Consider the following 25,072-nt stretch of genomic DNA (forward strand, 5'->3'; position numbering starts at 1 on the left):
CTTTTTGATTTCAAGCTATACCATAAAGTTCTAGTAATCAAAACATCATGGTATTGGCCGAAAAACAGACAAGTAGATCAATGGAACAGAATAAGTAGGCCAGAAATAAACCCGCAAATATATGATCAGTTAATTTACAACAAAGGAGCCAAGAATGTAAAGTGGGGAAAAAGTAGTCTCTTCAATAAATGATGTTGGGAAAACTGGACAGCCACATTCAAAAGAATAAAACTCCGGACCACTATTTTATACCATACACAAAAATTAACTCATAAAGGAAGAGCTGAGTGTAGGACCTGAAATAAGAATTCCTAGAAGAAAACATAGGCAGTTGTCAGTTTGTAACCCTCTAAGGAGTCTATTGAGTGTAATCTGAAACTGGTCTCTGTACTCAGAGGAGCAGGAGAGAAAGAGCAAGGCCACTCCAGGTTGGTAGGTGTCAGTTTTAATAAGTAAAAGGAACTTTCGCTTAAGGCTTGTCTTGGGTGGCAGCAAGACAAATGGATCTCCATGTCTGCCCACGAAATCTTAAAAGTTCATGAAGAGACATTATGTCGGTTCAGCCAAATAATCTGTGCAGGTGTTCCCGACACCACATCATTATCTCAAGGCTTTGCCCTTGGAGCAGCTTCTGGTAGTGGAAAGGCAAGAAGAACCTGCATTTCAAGGGCAGAGTTTAGGAGCCTTTGATTGCCCTGGGGTCCAGCTCAGAGGTTAGCTGGTGGTCGCATCTCTTCTCTTCTCTTCTCTTCTCTTCTCTTCTCTTCTCTTCTCTTCTCTTCACTTTTTTCTTTTCTTCTCTTTTCTTCTCTTTTCTTTTCTTTCTTTAATACACACACATACACATATACATATATGTATATATACATATATATGTGTGTGTGTGTGTGTGTGTGTATGAAATTATTGTCAAATTGGTTCCCTTACAACACCCAGTGCTCATGCCAACAGGTGCCCTCCTCAATGCCCATCACCCACTTTGCCCTCCCTCCCCCCCCTCATCAACCCTCAGTTTATTCTGTTTTTAAGAGTCTCTTATGGTTTGCCTCCTTCCCTCTCTGTAACTTTTTTTCCCCCTTCCCCTCTCCCATGGTCTTCTGTTAAGTGTTTCAGGATCCACATAAGAGTGAAAACATATGGTATCTTTCTCTGTATGACTTATTTCACTTAGCATAATACTCTCCAGTCCCATCCAAATTGGTATAAAAAGCCATATTTCATTCTTTCTCATTGCCAAGTAGTATTCCATTGTATATATAAACCACAATTTCTTTATCCATTCATCAGTTGATGGACATTTAGGCTCTTTCCATAATTTGGCTATTGTTGAGAGTGCTGCTATAAACATTGGGGTACAAGTGCCCCTATGCATCAGCACTCCTGTAGCCAGCCCTTGGGTAAATTCCTAGCAGTGCTCCTGATGGGTCATAGGGTAGATCTATTTTTAATTTTTTGAGGAACCTCCACACTGTTTTCCAGAGCGGCTGCACCAGTTTGCATTCCCACCAAGAATGCAAGAGGGTTCCCATTTCTCCACATCCTCGCCAGCATCTGTAGTCTCCTGATTTGTTCATTTTAGCCACTCTGGAGTGACTTGATATCTCAGTGTGGTTTTGATTTGTATTTCCCTGAGGAGGAGTGACGTTGAACATCTTTTCATGTGCCTGTTGGCCATCTGGATGTCTTCTTTGGAGAAGTGTCTATTCATGTCTTCTGCCCATTCCTTCACAGGATTATTTGTTTTTCAGGTGTGGAGTTTGGTGAGTTCTTTATAGATTTTGGATACTAGCCCTTTGTCTGATATGTCATTTGCAAATATCTTTTCTCAATCTGTCAGTTGCCTTTTAGTTTGTGGATTGTTTCCTTTGCAGTGCAGACGCTTTTTCTCTTCATGAGGTCCCAGTAGTTCATTTTTGCTTTTAATTCCCTTGCCTTTGGAGATGTGTCAAGTAAGAAATTGCTGCAGCTGAGGTCAGAGAGGTTTTTTTTCCTGTTGTCTCCTCTAGGGTTTTGATGGTTTCCTGTCTCACATTCAGGTCCTTCATCCATTTTGACTTTATTTTTGTGAATGATGTAAGAAAGTGGTTTAGTTTCATTCTTCTGAATGTTGCTGTCCACTTCTCCCAGCACCATTTTTTCAAGAGATTGTCTTTTTTCCATTGAATATTCTTTAAAGCATTTGACAAAATTCAGCATCTGTTCTTAATAAAAATCCTCGAGAAAGTCAGGATAAAAGGAACATACTTAAACATAATAAAATCCATTTATGAAAAGCCCACAGGTAATATCATCCTCAGTAGGGAAAACTGAGAGCTTTCCCTCTGAGATCAGGAAAACGACAGGGATGTCCACTCTCACCACTGTTGTTTAACATAGTGTTGGAAGTCCTAGCATCAGCAGTCAGACACCAAAAGGAGATCAAAGACATCAAAATTGGCAGATAAAGTTAAGCTTTCACTTTTTGCAGGTGACATGATACTATACATGGAAAACCCGATAGACTCCACCAAAAGTCTACTAGAATGATACATTAATTCAGCAAAGTCACAGGATACAAAATTAATGTACAGAAATCAGTTGCATTCTTATACACTAATAATTAAGCAATAGAAAAACAAATAAAGAAACTGATCCCATTCCCAATTGCACCAAGCATCATAAAATACCTAGGAATAAATCTAACCAAAGATGTAAAAGATCTGTATGCTGAAAACTATAGAAAGCTTATGAAGGAAATTGAAGAAGATGCAAAGAAATGGAAAAGCATTCCATGCTCATGGATTGGAAGAATAAATATTGTTAAAATGTCAATACTACCCAAAGCTATCTACACATTCAATGCAATCCAAATCAAAATTGCACCAACATTCTTCTCGAAGCTAGAACAAATAATCTTAAAATTTGTATGGAACCACAAAAGGCCCCGAATAGCCAAAGTAATATTGAAGAAGAAGACCAAAGCAGGAGGCATCACAATCCCAGCCTTTAGCCTCTACTACAAAACTGTAATCATCAAGACAGCATTGTATTGGCACAAAAACAGACACATAGACCGAAGGAATAGAATAGAGACTCCAGAATTGGACCCACAAAAGTATAGACAACTAATCTTTGACAAAGCAGGAAAGAATATCCAATGGTCACATCTTTTCAGTGGCCTTCCCCAATATTCCATCTCTCATGACCAGCTTTCACAGTCTCACGTGCCCTCTTGTGCAATGGGCCTTAAGTGGTCAGTAGTGGGTTTTATTAGCATTGCAGCGGCTCCTTTGGTGGCTGGCTGGCTGCTTTGTAGCCTAATGCACCAGTTACAGTACAGGGACATATAAAGGAAACATAGATCAATACAATGATTTCAAAATCAGTGACAACTGTTTTTTTATAAGAGCCCATGATCGAAGCCACTGACTGATTTATTAGGTATCCTAAGCTGGGAATTGGATTATTAGGGGCATTCACATGTGTTTCATGTGATTTAATAAAGATGATACATTAACAGATTCATTAGGTGTGAACATACAACATTATGTTTGGATAATGGCACAGATACCTCTTTGTGAGGCATAATAATGTCTATTGCCATTTTTTTTTTGGACAGTAAAATAGTAAGGACAGGTTTTATTGTGATGATTGAATGCTTGCTGAGTGAATTTATTAAGGGCTTCACATTTGCTGTAATGCCTTCTAAGCCACTGGAGGGAACAAAGACAGTTGCAAAATGGTTAGATCAGTGGAAGAACTGAATATTTCTTCTGACTTTGAGGAGAGGGAGGTTAGCACCTTTAGAAACTTGACTTGGTTGTATATACCATTGTCCTAGACTCTGGGTCTGGTGTTCTCTCTTGTCCAGCAGGAGAGCGGGATGCAGGGTTAAAAATGTGAGAGAGGGGGCGCCTGGGTGGCTCAGTCGGTTAAGCATCCAACTTCAGCTCAGGTCACAATCTCGTGATCTCACGGTCCGTGAGTTCGAGCCCCGTGTTGGGCTCTGGGCTGATGGCTCAGAGCCTGGAGCCTGCTTTCGATTCTGTGTCTCCCTCTCTCTTTGCTCCTCCCCCGTTCATGCTCTGTCTCTCTCTCTGTCTCAAAAATAAATAAACGTTAAAAAAATTTAAAAAAAAATGTGAGAGAGGCTGACATCCGGGAGGAGGGAAGAGCCCTGATTTTTATTAGGATCAGAAGGCTTACTGGCATGATGGGTGTGCACAGAGAGACAATGAAACCGTGAACATTAACTCATGGCTGTGGGGAGAAGGGGGTTTTAGAGATATGCGGTGTTAGGGGTTTGGGTCAATACAAAACAAGATTCTGGTGCTGGGTGGAAGGTTGTTTACAGCAAACATGAGGCTGGACCTAAACTGGCCTAGGGAATAAGAAAGATAGAGCTAAACTGGCCTAGGGGACCAGAAAGATAGAGTATGCTATCTCAGTGTCAACAAGGCACCCTTTTTTGCTAATTAGCTCTGCTCTGAGCAACTTACCCCACTGTGGCTCTATTTACCTGTTTACCTAATTTGGTCCTTACTTCTGTGAAAGCAGCTTTCTGCTGTTGTCCTATACCTTTGTCCTATACTGGGGGCCTTTGCCCTGTTTGTCAAATCTTATTTACCTAGTCTTGTTTACCCAAACTTAGGTGTGTTCATCCTATGGCTTTTTAATTCTTTATGCCTTGTTAATCCATCAATGCAGACTCAGGGAATTCCTAAGCTTATTCCTCACATACCATAAATGTTGGACAGGGGAAGCAGTTCTGTCAGGTGTAAATAACTGAACTGGGGTCAGGATATGCCATTATCAGGACCCCCATTTACTCCCTTCTTTTAGTGGTGCATGTTTCATTTCAGTTATAGTGTATTTTAACAGCTCTGGCATGTAGCAGGACAAGAGGATGTTAGTGGAAGTTGAGTAATTCTTCACCCCAGGGTGTGAAGTAAGTCACCTATCTCATAGGACATTGCATTGTAAATTCTGGTAGATAATTTATTTTTCAGGAATGATGGGGCTTGGTGTTTTCCACAGCATAGTGTGTTGATCCACTGTGAGATTTGGGGCAATGGCTGTTTCCCGAAACTTCTGTGTCTTTACATATCAGGTGCCTAGGCAGGGATCTCTAGTCTGACATGTGGGGCAATAGGCCCTACTGGTTGGTCACTTAAATATGTTAAAGCCTAAGACAGTATTTTAGATTGGTTGGTCAGGGTGGTCTTGCCTGTTAAGTATATAATTTGCTGTTTTAATATTCCATTTTCTTTTCTACCAACCCTGCTGTTTGTTGGTTATAGGGAAGATGGAGCCTTTGTTTAATGTCATATTTTATTGTTCAGTCTTGCACAACATGACCTTTGAAATGTGACTTCTGATTGTTATGTGTTTGGTGAAGGTATTCATACATGGTACTCAATTTTTTTTTTTTTTTATAATCTCCTAATCATGGCAGCCTGGTTTACATGGTGGCAGGGAAAAGCTTGGGTTAGGCCAGATGCAGTGTCTACATAAACCAAGGCATATTTACAACCCTCACTCAAAGGAGGGCAATATAGTCAATCTTCCAGTTTCTCACAGGTTGCGAACTCCATTGGATGGCCCAAGTCTTTTGGCAGTTGCCTTGGGTTTGTTTGGAACATACAACATGCTCTTATTTCTTTAACCAAGTCACTGGACTCTGAGGATAGTCTCTGGCATCCTTGACAGTATGCTATCATACTTGGGCATTGTGGGAGCCACTCTTTTTATGTACCCAATCTGCTATCACTACTGAAAAGGTCAGTAGCTAAGGCTTATTCCCGAGCTGGGGCATCAGCTTCTTGATTGCCAAGGGGTGTCTGTGTCTTAAGAGCTAGGGCATGAAAAACAGTGAGAATCACTTCAGCCTCTTGTAGATGGACCCAAATGTCATTTTGTATATATCTTGACCCCACAAGGACTTTTTAATGGTCATCTGCCCCTCAGCTTCCCATTTTTCAGGCCTTAAATTTAATCCCTGTAGAATAGCCTAATTAAGAGTACAAAGGGCTAATGGCCAGGGCTCATGAGTGATCAGCAGCCAAGACCACTCTGAGCTAAGTGCACTCGCTGTCCTGACTGCTATGTGAGAGGCTTTACCTGGAGGAGCACTATGTACATTGCTAGGAGCTATTATTCCATGAGGTATATTGGGGCTTTACCCACTTCTGGAGCTGGAACCAAAATCCCAGGGCCATCCTCCCCTTTTGTTATCTCTGCCATCGTTTGGAGTCATAGACATATTTAACTCAAATGGTAGTGCTGCGTAGGAGATGCCCAGGGTTTTAATCTGTTTTATTAGTATTTTTGCCTTCTCAAGAGGCAGCTTGCTGCTGTGGTTCCCAATCCCATATGTGTCCATTCTTTACTAGGCAGTGTAAGGAATGGGGAGTACTATGCCAGGTGCAGATTAAATGTCTTCCAAACCCCCAAAATCCCTATAAAGGATTGCACCTCTTTTACATTCTTAGGGGTTGGTTAGGCTTGCACCTTTTCAGTTACAGATTTATGGGTCTTAGCTGACCAGATGACACCCAAAACTTTATGGCAGTGTCTGGGCCTTAAATTTTCTTCAGGTTCATTGCCCATCTTCTTCCTCACAGATGTTCCTGAGCAAAGCCTGCAGGTGTCCTGCAGCAGAGGTAAATCTTTATATGTTAACATGATATTATCAATGTAATAGACCCATTTTGCTGATGGGAGAAGGAGAACAGCAATAGGTCCCCAGCTACCTCCATCCTATGACATACTTTATGGCTATGCATGTAGCCTTGGGGGAACACTTGAAAGGTTCATTATTACCTCCAAAATGAAGGTTTAATCTTAGTTATCAGAAACCTGTCAAAGTCTTTTCCATGAGTTTTCTTGAAGATGAAGCAGTTTTATAGGGACATTTTTTGCAAAGCATCAGAGCAAAACAGCAACTGCAAATGACAGAAGACTTAAAAATGGCCATTTGATTTGATGAGAGTTCATCATAATGCAGTTGACGAGAGAACTGTAGCAGTCTGTATTATTTTTTTCTGGCAGTGTTTTGCTTATTTCCAGGGGTGTTGATGTTTCAAAGACATGATAAGATTTATAAACTTCAAGGGACAAAGAAAGATGTTAAGCTTTTTCCTAGGAGTTTTGGGGCAATTGCTATTTAAGATTAGGGGTGAGATGGTATGGGGCATTTTATCTGTTTCCTCACCAATTACCACAACATCCTCCTCTTCATTTGCATCATTTTCTCCAAGTTTCCACCTCTTAGCATCCTAATCAGGCTCTGTTGTAAGTTCTCATATCTTAACACATGGCAGCTTGCACCCTCCTTGCTTTGCAAAAAGCACACTAAAGTATTTAATTTATTATTCTGCTCTTCCATCTTGGCTGCCAGCCCCAGAGCTAGCAGAGTAGTAGACATTTGTATGTCCATTTCTAACCTCAGCTGTACTAACTTTCTAACTTGAGCTTCAGCCTTTAGTTGGGCATTGGTAGCTAGCTGAACTACTCACAGTAGAGACCCACTGTGGCAACCACGTGTTTCCCTTCTCTGCCTCAATGTGGTATGTGCATTTCCTCCAACAAGTACATTACACCGGGTGGCATTTTCTGGGTATCCCCATACTCATGCAGTAGTCCAAAAGTATCTAACATATAGGCACCTTCCTCCCACAGAAGTTGATGGCTGATTTGGTATATTTACTGCAGATGCCTCATTCCCAAGGCCCATTTCTTTGGTCTCCTGTCTGGCTTGCCAATTGCCGGTTTATAACCTTCTTGGGAGCTTCTTGGATTTAATCTGAAACTGGCCCATATAACCCAGAGGGCAGAGAAAGACCAAAGAAAGAGGTAGACCACTCTAGGTTGGTAGGTGGCAATTTTAATAAGCAAACAAAATTTACACATGAGGCTTGTCTTGGGTGGCAGCAAGACAAATGGATCTTTGTGCCTGCCCGCCAAATCTTAAAAGTTTATAAAGAAGCCTTAACTGTGTTCACTCAAGTATACTGTGCAGATGTTCTCAATACCACATCATAATCTCAAGGCTTTGTCCTTGGAATAGCCTCTGGGAGTGGGAACCCATATTCCAAGGATATGGAAGGAGGTGAGGACCCTCCAATCGCCTGGGGTCCAGCTCACAGGTCAACTGGCATTCACATCTTTTTGATGACTTTCCCAACATTGGTAAGGTCCTTGGCATTTGTCTTAGTGAACTTTTTTGTAAATCTGGGTCTATAGGGAAGGGAGACAAAAGCAAAAATAAGCAAATAGGACTACATCTTAAAAAGCTACTGCACAGTGAAGGAAAACATTAGTAAAACAAAAAGGCAACCCACTAAATGGGAAAAGATATTTATAAATCATATATCCACTAAGGGGTTAATATCCAAAATATATAAAGTCATATAACTCAACAATAAAAAATCAACCCAAATAAAAACTGGGCAGAGGAACTAAATAAACATTTTTTCTAAAGAAGACATATATATGGCCAACAATCACATGAAAACATGTTCAACATCACTAATTATCAGGTAAATGCAAATGAAAACTGCAGTGAGATATCACCTCAAACCTAGTAGAATGGGTGTTATCACAAAGACAAACAATAATAAGTGTTGTAGAAGATGTGGAGGAAAGGGTACTCTCATACACTATTGGTGGGAATGTAAATTGGTGTAGCCACTATGGAAAGCAATATGGATATTTGTCAAAAAATTAAAAATAGAACTACCATATGATCTAAATAGTCCACTTCTGAGTATTTATTTAAAATTTTTTAATGTTTATTTAATTTTGAGAGAGAGAGAGACAGAGTGCAAACAGGGGAGGAGCAGAAAGAGAGGGAGACATAGAATCTGAAACAGACTCCAGGTTCTGAGCTGTAAGTGCAAAGCCCCATGTGGGGCTCGAACCCACGAACCACAAGATCATGACTTGAGCCGAAGTTGGACACTTAACCGACTAAGCCACCCAGACGCCCCAGTTCTGAGTATTTATTGATGAATATAAAAACACTAATTCAAGAAGATATATGCACCCCTATGTTCATCGCAACATTATTTATAGTAGCCAGAAAGTGCAAACAACCTAAGTGTCCATCCATGGATGAATGGATAAAGATGTGTTGCACGTGCATGCACACACACACCACATACACGCACACACTAGAATACCACTCAGCCACATATAAGGAAATCTTGCCATTTGCGACAATATGGATGGACCTTGAGGATATTATGCTAAGTGAAAAATCTGACGGAGTAAGGCAAATAACATGATTTCAGTATATGTGAATTCTAAAGTAACAAAACAAAGGAACAAACAAAACTAAACAAAAATAAACTCATAGATACAGAGTTTGGTGGTTACCAGAGGGAAAAGGGTGTTGGGGGATGGGTGACAGTGCTCAAATGTATGTTGTTGGATGGTAACTAGATTTATGGTGGTGATCACTTTGTAGTATATATTAATATCAAGTTATAATATTGTACAGCTGAAACTTATATGATGCTATCTATATGCCAATTTACACCAAAAAAATCAGCAAAAGACATATTAAGTATATCTTAGGAAAAATTAATTTACTAATTTAGCCTGTCGATTTTAGTATGATTGTTGCAGATTGCTATCAAAGACTCCTGAAATCTAATCCTACTCAGTTATCAATAACAGCAGGGAACAGCTTTATCCGTGGGTGACAGCCATTGATGACTGGAACTTGTCCACTCAAGCTATTTCCACTTTCCTTTTCAGGAAGCTTGGAACCAGTACTGTTTTTTCATTACCTATGTACCTTTCATCTCTTAACTCCTCTTTCTTTCATTACCTTTTTCTCTAGATAATTATTTCCTGTGGTATATGGGAGTACTTGTTTTTCAGCTTACTGTGTATCTCATGTACCTCATTGTCAAAGTGATATAGTCAGCAATTGAAAGCACTCAGCTTTGCAATTCTTAAGGTTACTATTCTTAGTACTGTTGACCTTTCATTTGCAATAGTATTAGTGCACATCAATAAAACACGCACAATTTCCCTGAATGATGACTTTTAGGAAAAGATACTTTGTGAGTTACAAAATCAATCATGTTCCTGAAATTTGCAATAAAAGAGACACTAGAAACCTTCTCCTTCAGCTTTTAGAAACAACTTCCTGATTTTGTCCCATCCCATAAACATAATTGAACAGTTACTTATGAACAGTTACTGAGCCAAGGTGAGCTCTTACCTTGCTTTAACTTATTCCTAGATGCTAAAGTCCTAGAATATTACTCAAATTATGAAAGAGAAAAACTTAAGAAATCCATAAAGATCACAATCTGAGACTATCCAGTGGGAGAAATACATTTGTACTAGAGTATACAAAGGAGGCATCTTTATAATTAACATCTAAGTAGGTTATATATACAAAGGCAGTCAGGTTTATTGGGAGCTGAGTGAGAAGGAGGTAGTGAAAACAATGGGCAAGAATTCAGTGGGGATGAGATGAAGAAAAATTGATTATTAGAGTTTTGTGGAGTTTTTTTTATAGCGGTCCAGCTAAGAGAAAGTCAGGAAATCTAAATTCTCCCTGTTGAAGTCAGTGGCTGTTGTTAGTCATTTTTTTTTTTGAAGCCAGTGGCTGTTGTTGGTCATTAAAAATAAGATGTCCTTTCAGAACATCTAATACCAGTTATTGCAAAGGGCAGTGAGAATCCAGAATCTGTCAGATAAATACTACAGTGAAATCATAGAGCAGTATGAATCATGGCTACCTCTGAATATATGAAGACAGTTTAATAATTTTTTAAAATCTGAGCTTTTTATTAAAAATTCAAATGCAGTTAAGCCACGGAGTGGTTTGTGAAAATGTGCTCAATGTTTGAGGGTACATTTTAGCTTTATTATCAAGGAATAAAGAGAAGGAAGATGCACATTCTGGCTTACACTTTAATCTTCTCATCACTACAATACACATTATATCATAAAAGTATAACTTAGTCATTATAAAAGAAGACTCAAGCAGAAGTATATATAGTACCTACAGGCGGATGAATCCTTTGTAAAATAATTGAATGAACCATGTGAGAAACAGGAAATGGCTGATTTATTTTCTGAAATTAAAAAAAAATTTAAGAGGGAGATTTAGTTAACTATTAAATCAGCTATTTTAAGGTGGCATTTTAGGTTAGTGGGCTGTCTTATTATGGGAGACATAATAAACTAATATCTATTCAAAACTGTCTCTTGAGATTATGATTTAGAAACAGCTTTTGCTTGTGTCTGGTTTGTCTCAAATTACTGCTAGTAAGTATTCCTCCTCAGTTAATGCATTGGTTTAGCCTTCATTAATTTTTTAAAAGAAAATTGGGTTTTTTTTCCCAAGAAAATCATAGCATTGAAAATTCGACTTCATGATGCTTTTGTATGTGAATTTGAAGGGGAGAGTACTTTATTCATTTTACAAATAAATTAACTCTAACCAAAAATCTGTTGTTTTATGTCTTAGGACAAAGTTGTTGCTGTTCAGTTCTGTAACAATGGAGACAGGTAACTATGTAGTGCATATCTGTGTAAACAGAGTTTTGATATATTTTACCTCTATTCCTTCAGAAGTAGCACCCTCTGCTATAATACTTTGTTTCTGTTCAGTTTCATAAGATGAAAACCCTTGTCTATTTTTGATGACATTGTTACCTCATCTCTTTTAAACAGCTGTCCAAGTAGTAGCCATACTTAATCAGTTCTTCCTTTCTGACTGGCTTCTTTTTTGTTTATTTTATTTTTCCATTTCTGTTATCACTCACCTCAGTCAAGGATTCTATTATTTGACCCATTACTTTCAGTTTTCTTCTCCTTTCTAAATATATCCTGTCCATTTCTGCCAGATCCACATTGCTCTGTTCAGAAATCTTTAGTGTTTTCTCTTTGTCTATAGAATAGAATTCAAATGTCTTAGCATCGAATTCCAAACTTTCTATAACTTGACTTAGACCTTACATTCTTTACTCATTTACTATTCCCATGTAAATATTTACATCTAGCCTAATTGACTTAACTATTGCTTCTGTTACATTCCACATCTATACCTGTGTATTTCTGTCTGTCTTCTCTGTCTATTCTCTCATTCATTTCTTTGCTTATGCTTTACTGCACACCATTCTTACCCAGAAATATCATCCCCTACTCCCCCTCACTCTTTCTCTTCGTCTCCTACAGCCTCCCTCTCCCTTTCCCTATCCTTCACTCTATTTTTCTTCTCCCTCCCGTCCCTTTCTCTTCTTGCCTAAGTCCTATCTTCCTTTTAAGGTTCATGCTCTACCTGAAGCCTTTTCTGACTGCTCCAGATTTTAGCCATATGGTCTTCCTCTGAAAATCTGTATTACTTATTATCTCTACTACTCATATGATGCATATTTTCTGTGTCTGAAACTCAGAAATTATATACAGGTATTTGTACATGCTCTCAAATATTTGATACCAAAAATATGATTATCTTTTGCCCTAGTCTAAAAATTGACCTAGAATAGATTTAAAAATGTAACTACTTAACATAAATTTGTATCCATATATTTCTACAAGGACTGTATGTGGGTGACCATGTTTTATTTTTATTTTATTTTTATTTTTTAATTTTTTTGACCATGTTTTATTTGTAAATATTTTTCAGACAATGGGTGATTACTGTGATGAATTTGTTCATCTTTATTAAATGTGAGAGTAAAATAATGATGGTCCACATAGAGTGAAGTTTATACTAGGAATGAAAAAAACCTTCAAATAATTTTTTGGGGTTGGCTTATTGCACTATACTGAGTTATACATTTGAAGGTTTGTATAGCTATGATTCTTTCATGCTAGAGGACACTGAAGTTTTTAATTCTTTGCCTTTTCCTTAAAGGACAAACATTATTTTATCTTTATTAGTTATGTGGACAATAAACAAAAGATGTCCAATTTTATTTTAAAAATAATTAAAGATACAGTTTGGAATAAAAGTAACATTTTTTTTTCTTTCACAATGACAGGATAATGAAGAATATTAGCACCCAGTATTGCCAAGGGTTTAGGGAAAATGGGCACTCAGTCTCCCACAACTTTTGATGAGATTGTAAATTGTTAAAAAAATTTTTTAGGGAAATAATTTGTCAAAAACTTTAAAAATGTTTCTACCATTTGATTCAGCAAAGATATGTATAAGATTGTATAAAATATGTATAGAGATATTCATTACAAGCTTATTTATTATGGTGACAAATGGAAGTAGTATAAATATTTATCATTAGGGACTGATTAAATTAAATTGATACATCCATATAGTTGAACTCTTATTAAAAGTGATGGTAGTTTTATATTTGTAAACCTAGAAATGTGTTTATGAAATAACACTTAAGTTGGGGAAAAACATAAAATATATAGTACAATTCTGTTTCCTATAGGGGGAAATATGTGTGTTTATGTATGCCTGTAATAGAGTCTAGAAGAATAGAAATGAAAGTATGAACAATGATAGAATTATGGGTGTATGAATGAATGTATTTTTGTAAGTTTATTGAGATTTAATGCATATAACATAATTTCAGTGGTTTTTAGTGTATTCACAGGGTTGTATAACCTTCACCACCATCAATTTTAGAACATTTTTAGCACCCCCAAAATTCCCATACCCTTTAGTTATCATTCCCCAACCTCTTTACACCCCCACCCTTAACTCTGGGCAACCATTAATCCACTTTTTATCTTTATAGATTTGTCTATTCTGGAAATTTTATATAAGTTGAATTATACAATATGTAGTCTTTGGTGACTGACTTCTTTGACTTAGCGTAATGTTTTCAAGATTCAACCATGTTGCAACATGTATCATTATTTCATTTATTTTTATTGCTGAATACTATTTGATTGTATGGATACCACAGTTTGTTTATCTCTTTATTAGTTGATGGACATTTGGGTTGTTTCCACTTTTTGGCTTATGATGAATAATGCCATGGATATTCATGTACAAGTTTTTATGTGGACTTATGTGTCATTTCTCTTGGATTTTTACCTGGGAGTAGAATTGTTGAGTTACATGGTGACTGTGTTTATCATTTTGAGAAACTGCCAAATTGTTTTCCAAAGTGTATCATTTTCATTCCTCCTAGGAGTGTATGGGGATGAATGTATTACTTTCATAATTAGAAAAAAGGGATTTCTATTTTGGAAGAATATAATAAAGGTATTTTAACTGTTTCTTTGCAGTTTAAGATTTGTTAGTGGAAGTAGAGATGGAACAGCAAGAATTTGGCAATATCAGCAACAAGAATGGAAGAGTATAGTGCTAGATATGGCTACTAAAATGACTGGGTAAGATTGGATGTTAGATATTTCAGTAGTTCTCATATGGTTATAGTATCTGTTACATTACTGAATTATATTTAATAATTAAAATATCTTTTTAGATTAGTAAATAGTTAGGAGTTAACTGATGGACCTGAAGTTTGCATCTGTATTTAGTCTCTAAGTAAATTACCTTTTGCTATTGATTGACAGACTGGATGATAGGAACATTGCTGAGTCATTCAAAATTCTGGTCCCTTGTGACCCAAAGATCTCTGCTCTACTAATGCCCAGAGTTATTTTCTGCCTTAATTTTCTATAGGTAATTTTTTATATCTATCTATACTACTTTCTACTTTGAGGGTTGTCCCTATTAAATGTCAACATTTATTTATGTAATTAATATAAAAATTATTAATTAAATCATAAATTTAACTGTCTTACTGAGGATACCTTTATAATGTTTGATATTGTTAGCATTCCCACTGGACATTATAAATACACTTAATCAGCATTCTTTTTAATCATCTTCCCTGTTGATTGGAAGGTACATAATTACCTCTTTAGAACATTACAGTTTCTATATGGTATAACTCTGAAATTAACTGTCTTCCATTAATAACAATATAGAACTTACATTGTAGTCATAGCCAGATATTCATGTCATATTCAGTTAAATCAAAAGTTAATGAATTTTTTTGCTGCTTTTTAATAAGGCCTATTAGTTTCAAACATTTATTATTTAAGGTAATAAAATGTCCATTATATTTTTCTTCATGTTTTCTGGTAGGCAACGTGACTTTGTATTTCATTTTTCAAAGAATTTGTAGACGTTTTTTTCTAGTTTCACTTTTGTTTTGTCCTTGTGTAAATAACTACGATTTTTTTTTGTCATTTTGTGTCTTTTTTTTCCCTAAAATAAGCTATGGATATTGCCCTATTTAAATACTTTTATTATTTTATTTTGTGAGTACTTAAAAGTATTTTTAGTTTAGGATTTTTAAACTAAAAATTTGCAAGCTCCTGGAGAGATTTTTTTTTTCATAATTTGCTATTTTAGATGTACCTTTGTTAATCATTTACAATGTATGAATATTGAAAAATATTTTACTTAGGAATAATTTGCCATCTGGAGAAGACAAGGTCACTAAACTTAAAGTGACTATGGTGGCCTGGGATCGCTATGACACCACAGTTATTACTGCAGTGAACAATTTCCTTTTGAAAGTATGGAATTCTGTCACAGGGCAACTTCTTCATACTTTATCTGTAAGTATTCTTGGAATAATTACAATGATCAAAAGGGTGTTATTCTAGAAGACAGGAAATTTAAGTTTTAGTTTACTTTCTGTGACTTACTATCAGGGAAGCAATTATTTCAGCCACCTCTGCAAAATAAGGATGGCACATGGTATAGCTGCTAAAAGCAGATACAAAAACTTTTCAAGATCCTTTTGAGGTCTTATAATTATTTATTTTGTTAAATGCAGTCAACGATATGTGAGTTATTTTGCTTTTAGTATGAGTTGGGATTTTTGTTGTTACTATTTTCGGGGTAGAGCCTACTTTATTTTGACAAGGGTATCCTTTATATTTTGCCTTCAGGGTTTAGTTTATGCAAGAAGTAGAGGTAAGAGGAAGAAGTAGGAGGGAAAAGGTGGCTTTGCCTCTTTTAAAAAATGTATTTGTTGTTGTAAAAGGCTGCAATATTTGTGACATGAAAAGCTGATGGGATTAATAGCAGAAATCACATGGGCAGGCTTGTTGGTTTATCATGTACACTTCAGGTTAAATGCCACTTAAAAGCTTTTTTCCTATCTGCTTCAGTTATCAGTTCATAAATACTTGAAGGACAGAGGCCAAGTGATTCCCATATGATGTACAAAGTAGTAAATGATAGGGACTAGAATCTAATTCTTGTGACTCACTTTGCTTTGTAGTATGCCATGGTTATCATCTTTATTTGACTCCTATTTGAGATAATCTTATCTATAGTAAGATAATAATATAATATTATCTATAATATTATATATATCTGAGGTTTCTAAAGAATGTGTTTAATTTAGGGAGGATTTCCATATAACTCCAAATTCTCTTTTCTAAATAAAACCCTAAAACTGTTAGTGGAGTTTTAGATTCTTTTTTTTTTTTTTAATGTTTAACCAATTCTTTACCCCTTTTGCTTTTCCCTATTCCCTGATACAAGTTTCTGTTAATATGTGTAGAAAAATGTATACTGTTTTCTTATTAAGAAATGTTTGTCTATGCAGCATGATCCAATAGAAATATAATGTGAGCCACATATGTAATATTAATTTTTCTAGTAGCTACAACAGAAAAAGTAAAGCACAACAGGTGAAATTAATTTTAATAACATTTTATTTAACCTAGTAGATCCAAAATAGTAGCATTTCAACATGTAATTAATATAAAAATTATTAATTAAATATTTTACATTTAAAAATACTAAATATTTGGGGGCTTCTGGGTGGCTCCATCAGTTAGGCCTCCAACTCTTGATTTTGGCTCAGGTCATGATCTCATGGTCATGAGATCAACCCCATGTCAGGGTCTGCATTGAGCATGGAGCCTGCTTGGGATTCTCTCTCTCTCCCTCTCTGCCTCTCTCAAAATAAATAAACATTAAAAAATACTAAATCTTTGAAATCTAGTGTTTTATTGTATACTTAAAGAACATCTCAATTTGAACTAGCCATATTTCAGATGCTTAATAGCTACATGTGGCTAGTGGCTATATTATTAGACAGCACAAGTCCATATGTCTAAAATTCCCAATTTCAAAGTTCAGGTTATAGCTACTGGTTTTCAAATCTGTGTAAAATCCTGTCTTAATAAGTACCTTAATTTAGAGTTCTGTTTAATGGTACTATTCCCATGGGCTCATGGGTCATCTGTCTTCAGTGAATTTTAGTGAAAAAAATTTTAGAATGGACTATTTTTATTCCTTATTACAATCAAATCTGTTTAGTTTTGGTATTTATATTTTCTATGTTAAAAATTTATCAGGGTCTGTGGGGCGCCTAGGTGGCTCAGTCGGTTGAGCGTCCGACTTCGGCTCAGGTCGTGATCTTGCAGTCTGTGAGTTTGAACTCCACGTCGGGCTCTGTGCTGACAGCTCAGAGCCTGGAGCCTGCTTTGGATTCTGTCTTCCTCTCTCTGCCCCTCCGCCGCTCATGCTCTGTCTCTCTGTCAAAAATAAATAAACATTAAAAAAAAAATTTTTTTTTAATTTATCAGGGTTGGGGCACCTAGGTGGCTCAGTGGGTTAAGCATTCGACTTCAGCTCAGTGGGTTAAGCATTCGACTTCAGCTCACTGTTCGTGAGTTCGAGCCCTGCATCGGGCTCTGTGCTGACAGCTCAGAGCCTGGAGCCTGCTTCAGATGCTGTGTCTCCCTCTTTGTCTGCCCTTCCCCCACTTGAGCTGTCTCTCTTTCTCTCTCTCTCAAAAATAAATAAATATTAAAATTTTTTCTTTAGTTTATCAGGGTCTTAATGTGTGGGGTAAAGTTCTTCCATTCTGCAAATACTTACTGAGCATCTACTATGTGCCAGCAGCTGAGTTAGATGTTACGAATAAATAGTAAATTAAAGAGTCCCTGTCATCCTAGAATTTACAGCCTATTAAGAAAAAAACGACAACAAAAACAAACAAAAAAAATTTTAATTAAATGTTAAGAAAGAGAAGTACAAAATACAGTGCAAGTTTCTAATAGGGTGACCAAACCTGGTCTAGGAGGAAAGCTTCTTGAGGAAGTAAAATTTGGGTTAAGATTTGAAAGATATGTAGAAATTACCCAGGTCTCAGCCTAAATGTCACCTCCTTCACAAGGCCTTCCCTGATCAAACAATCTAGAGTAGCCTTCCAGTCTTTGTCTTATTCAGTCACCTTTATTTTCATCATGGCATTTATCACTACCTGATATTTACTTATTATATTTTGTTTATTTTCTGTCTCAATATGGTACAGTATCAATAAATATTTGATAAATTACGTATGTGAGGAAGTTGGGAGGTCCTTATAGGCAGAGGGTAAAGAACTCAAAGGTCTTGAGGTACAAGGGGGTTGAAAGAAAGCCAATTTTTGGCTAGAGCATGGAGAGCAGAAAGAGTGTCACCAGATAGGACTGGAGAAATAGACAGGGGCAGACTACTTAAGGTCTTATGGGATCTCTCCTAGACCAATAGGAAACCATTTAAAGGTTTAAAAGCTAAGGAATGACATGTGAATTTTGCTTTTGAAAAATACCTTTATAATTCTGGCAACAGAATAGAAATAGATTGTAATGGAGATAAGAGTGACTGAGTAGACTTTAGGATGGGCCTTGGCCATGATGATGATTTGGATTTGTGTGGCAGTGGTGGAGATAGAAGTGTGCCTTAAGGCAGATGATATATCTTAAGACATTACTGAATTTGATTAGGTTTTGTTCCCTATGATCCAGTGACTATGTCCTATCCTAAGGCATGTGACCAACAAATAAAATCCCCTATTTAAAAGCTTCTCTTTCCCAGTGTACACGGAAATCACTGTAACATTATCATTTGAGTTTAACAAAGTAATTTTATTGCTTACTTTTTAGGGACCTTAGAAAGTTTTTGTTATATGAAGTTGATTATTTAGCTTATAACAAAGAAGTAACTTTTTAGTAGTCACTGGGAAAAGAGTTTTGGGAAACTTTAAGTTGTGACAATATTTATTGTAATGTGATTTTACCTATACATTTTGAGCCAGTATGCATTTATTTTGCAGTAAGTTATATTTTTTGTCCATAATGGCAATATGGTAGGATGCTCTATTACTCCATTTTTTGTACATTGATTTGGGATAAAATGCACATTTTAAGGTCATAAGATATGATGATTTCTAAAAGCTCTTGATGTGTAATATGCTGATGTTTTTCTAAGTGAAATGCAACTTCAGGATGTCATGCATGCTTTTCTAAACTTGGAGCCTATTGTTAATCATGTATTCTTCTTAACAATGATCTGAATTAGGTGTTGGCAAACTATTTTTTTAAGAGGCCAAGTAGTAAGTATTTTAGACTTTGCAGGCCACATATGGTCTTTGTTGCATATTCTTTGATGTTTTACAGCCTTTTAAACATGTAAAAACCATTCTAATCTCACAGGCTGTGTGTACAAAAATGGCTAGGGGTTAGATTTGGCCGGCAGGCTACAGTTGCAGACTCTTGATCTGAATATGCTGATATTCATTGGTAAGGGAAACATACAGAGAGCATTGGTTTTCAAACCTTTTTTTAAAACAGTAAACCCATTTTTCAGATGGCATATTAATGAAACCTTCAAGTGTAAAGTAGATAAAGGGCAGAACCACTATGCTTTTTTGTTTGATGTACCACGGGGCCTTCCAAAATACAATTTGAATAATAGGGATAGAATGCTGGATGAAGAACAGTGAAGGTTTGTCTGTTATCTCTGTTGCAGAATTGGGTGTTAGTGAAAAATTCTGTTTGTCCCATTTTCTGTTGGTATTTTAAATAGAAGAGTCATAGAAATATGAATTCTACTTCGGGGGCCTGGTAATGACCTGTAACTGTTTTTGGACTACATTTTAAACACCTTTCTGCATCTTCTATTGAATACTTTTTGAAATCAGCATGTAAACATATAAGGAACGCTAATAGAACCGTTTCTTGTAGTGCCCATGTAGTAAGTGCTGTCGTGTGCATAAATTCACGTGAACCAGGTTGATAGCACTCTCCAGAGACCTTTTGGCTGAATAAACCAGATACTCGTGTTGCTTTTCATGTTTAATATTGCTTTTATCACAGGGACATGATGATGAAGTATTTGTTTTGGAAGCACATCCATTTGATCAAAGGATTATACTTTCAGCTGGTCATGATGGGAACATTTTTATTTGGGACCTTGACCGGGGGACCAAAATTCGGAATTATTTTAACATGGTAAGGAAAATCTGTGCTTAGTTCATATTATAATGGACATCTCTTATATGCCAGCTTGGTAATTAAAGTGTACTTAGTGCCAAGGAACCTCTTATCATCTGTGTTTAAATCCATACAGCAACTTAGAGAGTGTCTCAAGACCTGAGAGTAAGGCCAGTTGAGAATTACACCTTTCAGAATGACTCTGTTATCATGGCATTAGTGTTTTCCAAATTCTTGTGCCCAGCTCTAAACTCTAGAAACTCTTTTGGAGCTAACACTAGCCAAAATCACAAAAAGGTTAATATTTAAACAATAATCCTAATGTATATATCATAACAGTGACTGTATTGTATCTGCCTCTGGTAAACCCCTTATGGTTTAGTTAGTAATCAGGAAGTTGTCTGGCAAATGTGGAATTGGAGGTATAGTTACTGTTAAGATATATTTCATACAAACCCTGGAAAAATTTGATGAGCTATCTCTTTTCCCAGTAGAATACCCTTCTATGGTAATGGGAATACTCATATCCTCCATATTTATTGTTCCTCTCTGAAGAATAGTTCTCAGTAAACATTTCTACATTGTCAACTTTTGAGGCTTTGTATAGTTCTAGACTGTTAATACCCTCTGTCTTTTGTTAGTAAAATTGATTTGTGTGCTTTAATTTTAGGAAGGTTATTTTAAGGCTTACTTGCATTACAATTTAAGATTTGCTGAGGTAGTATTTTTGTCATTTTGGTTGTGTCTCAGTCACTCATTTAGTACTTCTAAGATATGACATTGCTGGTAATGTTTGGTGCCATCTAATGCATTTTGATTCTTCCTAACATCTTACAGAGCTTTACTGTTTCAGTAGGATTCTGGCTGCAGAAGCCAGAGAGTACATTGGAATGTTGGTACATTATAGAATCCAAGATATTAAGAAGAAGAATCTATTGCCTACTTATTATTTGAAAAATCACCTCTTAAAATGACTTAAAGTGACTCCTCTAATTTTCAGATTGAAGGCCAAGGCCATGGTGCAGTGTTTGATTGTAAATTTTCACCAGATGGAAACCATTTTGCCTGCACAGATTCTCATGGGCATTTGCTGCTTTTTGGTTTTGGATGCAGTAAATACTATGAAAAGGTTAGTCTATTTAATTTTTGTTATACACTATAATTTTGGATTATATCATTCATAAATTTTATTTGAAGTCTTCTAGTTAATAAGGGCCATTGTATGTCAACAGATATGAAATAACCAAGTCACTTTTCTTGGTAAAATTTTTCATCACTGCCAGAACATAAGGCTTCACAGTTTGAATCACTATTAAGATATAGGGGACGTAGATATAAAAATTCATTAGCGGGGGCTCCTGGGTGGCTCAGTCAGTTGAGCGTCCAACTTCGGCTCAGGTCATGATCTCATGGTTTGTGAGTTCGAGCTCCGCATTGGGCTCTGTGCTGACAGCTCAGAGCCTGGAGCCTGCTTCAGATTCTGTCTCTCTCTCTCTCTCTCTCTCTCTCTCTCTCTCTGCCCCTCCCCCGCTCATGCTCACGCTCTCTCTCTCTCTCTCTCTCTCTCAAAAATAAACATTAAAAAAATAAAAAAAATAGGGGCTCCTGGGTGGCTCAGTTGGTGTAGCATCTGAGTTCGGTCCAGGTTATGATCTCACGATTTATGAGTCCGAGCCCCGCATCAGGCTCTGTGCTGACAGTTCAGAGCCTGGAGCCTGCTTCAGATTCTGTGTGTCTCTCTCTCTCTGCCCCTTTCCAGCTCACACTCATGCTCTCTCTCTCTCACTCTCTGTCAAAAATAAATAAAAACTTTAAAAAAATTAAAAAAAAATAAAAATAAAAATTCATTAGGAAATCCTTTTACTTAGAACATATTCTCTGTACTGGCCTTCAGGTGTAATGGGAAAACAAGTTTACCAGATTGCATTCTCTACTTATCATAAATTGGAAACAAATAGCTGGTGACCAAATGTTCATTTTCTTCCTTGGCCACTTTACCTATTATCCATCTTGCTAAAATACTTTGGAAACTAACTTAATTGGTTCTTTATATTTTACTAGCTATGAATTTGGAATAGATTATAGATTCTTGGAGTTGGAAGAGAACTCAGAATCATTGAGTTTAGCTCAATACTTGTATCACCTTTGAGTGTTTTTGATGCATTTGGTATTTACCTGCTTTGCCATTTATATTATACTTAATCAGTTCATATTTGAAAAACAAGAAAAATAGTTATAAAGGTTTGTATGATATTTGCAACAAATAAAAATATGTAATTTTATCTACTATGTTATTGCTCTTGTTCTTCATATGCTAATTGGAGAAATATGATATAGGGCCAGAAATTAATACAGATTATAGGATTTTGTGGAGAAAAGATAGGATTACAATTCAGGTGATTCACTTCTACCTAGAGGAAACATATAGCAATAGAGGGCTATAAGGGAATGCAAAAAGTATCTGGTTTGAAAAGTGCATGTTCTTTAGGAATGAAAATTAATTCCCTGTGCATGTTAAATACTTAAAACCTGTGATAAAGATTCCAGATCAGATGTTCTTCCACACTGATTATCGACCTCTTATCCGTGATGCCAACAACTATGTACTGGATGAACAGACCCAACAAGCTCCTCACCTCATGCCTCCCCCATTCTTGGTGGATGTTGATGGCAATCCGCATCCTACAAAATTCCAAAGACTAGTACCAGGACGGGAAAATTGTAAAGATGAACAACTTATACCACAGCTGGGATATGTGGCTAATGGTATGTTATCTCCAAAATTAAATTTAAAATATTTTGCAAAATGTTATACTTCCTACTGTTCTTTCTATGGTGTATACTTCCTGCTAAACTCTGTAGTAGGTTAGAATGTATGTACCTAATACTTCTATTAATTTTCATTTGCATATTTTTTTAACTTTTATTTTTTATTTATTTTGAGGGAGAGATGTGGGAGGGGCAGAGAGAGGGAGAGAGAGAGAATACCAAGCAATCTCTGCATTGTCAGCACAAAGCCTGATGTGGGGCTCGAACTCACAAACTATGAGATCATGACCTGAGCTGAAACCAAGAGTCTGACATTTAACCTACTGAGCCACCCAGATGTCCCATTTGCATACTACTTTTGACCTTACCAGAGTACTTTTACATTTTTATGTCAGTTGAACACAGATAAATGGATTAGGACAACAGGCATATACTCAAGCAGAGAATGTATTGACCTGTTTCCTTAGAACCCTAAACATATATATGATCATGTTGCTTATGGTTTTGACTTCTAGTTATGATTAAATGTACTAACTTTAACCTGTCAAGCTTTTCTCATTGGTGAAACTATTTAGTGTTTAAATAACAGTCTTGGAGGATGTTGAGGAAGCAGTGATAAGCATAATGCATGATGTAAAGATAGAATAAGACAGTGAAATAATGCTATTCCCTGTCAAAGCAACTCTTCTTTTTTATTTTAATTCCAGTATATTTAACACAGTGTTATGTTCGTTTCAGGCATACAAAACAGTGATACAACAATTCCATATATCACACAGTGCTCATCACAAGTGCACACCTTAATCTCTATCACGTATTTCACCCATTCCTCCACCTACCTCCCTCTGATAACCATCAGTCTATTCTCTATAAAGAGTTTGTTTCCTGGCTTGTCTCTCTCTCTCTCTCTCTCTCTCTCTCTCTCTCTCTCTCTCTTTCCCTCCCTGCTTTCCTCCCTCCTTTTCCTTTGCTGTTTGGTTTTTTTTCTTAAATTCCACATATGAATGAAATAATACGGCATTTATCTTTCTCTGATTGACTTATTTTAATTAACGCTATACTCTCTAGCTCCATCCATGTCATTGCAAATGGAAGGACTTCAATTTTTCTAGAGCATATTTATGGCTTGAATTTTGTTTTTTTTTTTTTTTTTCAAGTTTGTTTATTTATTTTGAGGTGGGGGAAGGGCAGAGAGAGAGGGAAGCAGGTTCCACACTGTCAGCACAGAGCCCAGTGTGGGGCTCAGACTCACGTACTATGAGATCATGACCTGACTCAAAATCAAGAGTCAGATGCTTGACTGACTGAGCCACACAGGTGCCCCAGGATTTCACTTTTTTATGACTGAATAATATTCCATATTGTGTGTGTCTGTGTGTCTGTGTGTGTGTGTGTGTGTGCACACACCATAACTTCTTGATCCATTCATCTATCGATTGACACTGTGCTGCTTCCATAATTTGGCTATTGTGGATAATGCTGCTACAAACATAGGAGTGCATGTATCCCTTTGAATTGGTGTTTTTGTGTTTTTTGGGTAAATACCCAGTAGCATGGATACTTGGATCTTAGGGCTGCTCTATTTTTAACTTTTTGAGGAACCTCCATACTGTTTTTCACAGTGGCTGTACCATTTTGTATTCCCACCAACAGTGCAAGAGGGTTCGTTTTTCTCCACATCCTCTCCATGTTTCTTGTGTTTTTGATTTTAGCCATTCTGATAGGTGCGAAGTGATATCTCATTGTAGTTTGGATTTGCATTTCCCTGATCATGAGTGATGTTGAACATCTTTTCATGTGTCTCTTGGCTATCTGGGTATCTTCTTGGAGAAAAATCTGTTTATTTCTTCAGTGCATATATTAATTGGATTATTTGATTTTTTTGGTGTTAACTTGTGTAAGTTCTTTATATATTTTAGATACTGACTCTTTATTTTGATACATCCTTGGCACATATCTTCTCCCATGCAGTAGGATACCTTTTAGTTTTGTTGATTATTTCCTTTGCTATGCAGAAGTTTTTATTTTGATGCAGTCCCAATAGTTTCCTTTTTGTTTTATTTCCCTTGCCTTAGGAGACATATCT

General features: G+C 36.5%; 1 protein-coding gene across 5 annotated transcripts in view; it reads left to right on the plus strand.

Annotated features, from left to right (window-relative positions):
• BRWD3 (bromodomain and WD repeat domain containing 3) overlaps positions 1 to 25,072 on the plus strand; it is a 226,521-nt gene that overhangs the window by 102,668 nt on the left and 98,781 nt on the right. For 4 of the 5 annotated variants that reach the window (XM_040467901.1, XM_040467903.1, XM_040467902.1 and 1 more), the window contains exons 12-17: positions 11,474 to 11,514; positions 14,209 to 14,313; positions 15,402 to 15,555; positions 20,101 to 20,235; positions 21,218 to 21,346; positions 22,758 to 22,983. In XM_040467901.1, coding sequence (XP_040323835.1) covers positions 11,474 to 11,514; positions 14,209 to 14,313; positions 15,402 to 15,555; positions 20,101 to 20,235; positions 21,218 to 21,346; positions 22,758 to 22,983 — 790 coding nt within the window. Of the gene's footprint in view, positions 1 to 6,249; positions 6,642 to 11,473; positions 11,515 to 14,208; positions 14,314 to 15,401; positions 15,556 to 20,100; positions 20,236 to 21,217; positions 21,347 to 22,757; positions 22,984 to 25,072 lie in introns of those variants that run through there. The other variant, XM_040467904.1, reaches the window with a different exon arrangement.

This window comes from Herpailurus yagouaroundi, unplaced genomic scaffold (assembly GCF_014898765.1).
Source record: "Herpailurus yagouaroundi ecotype Mexico unplaced genomic scaffold, PumYag 67623, whole genome shotgun sequence".
Lineage (NCBI taxonomy): Eukaryota > Metazoa > Chordata > Mammalia > Carnivora > Felidae > Herpailurus > Herpailurus yagouaroundi.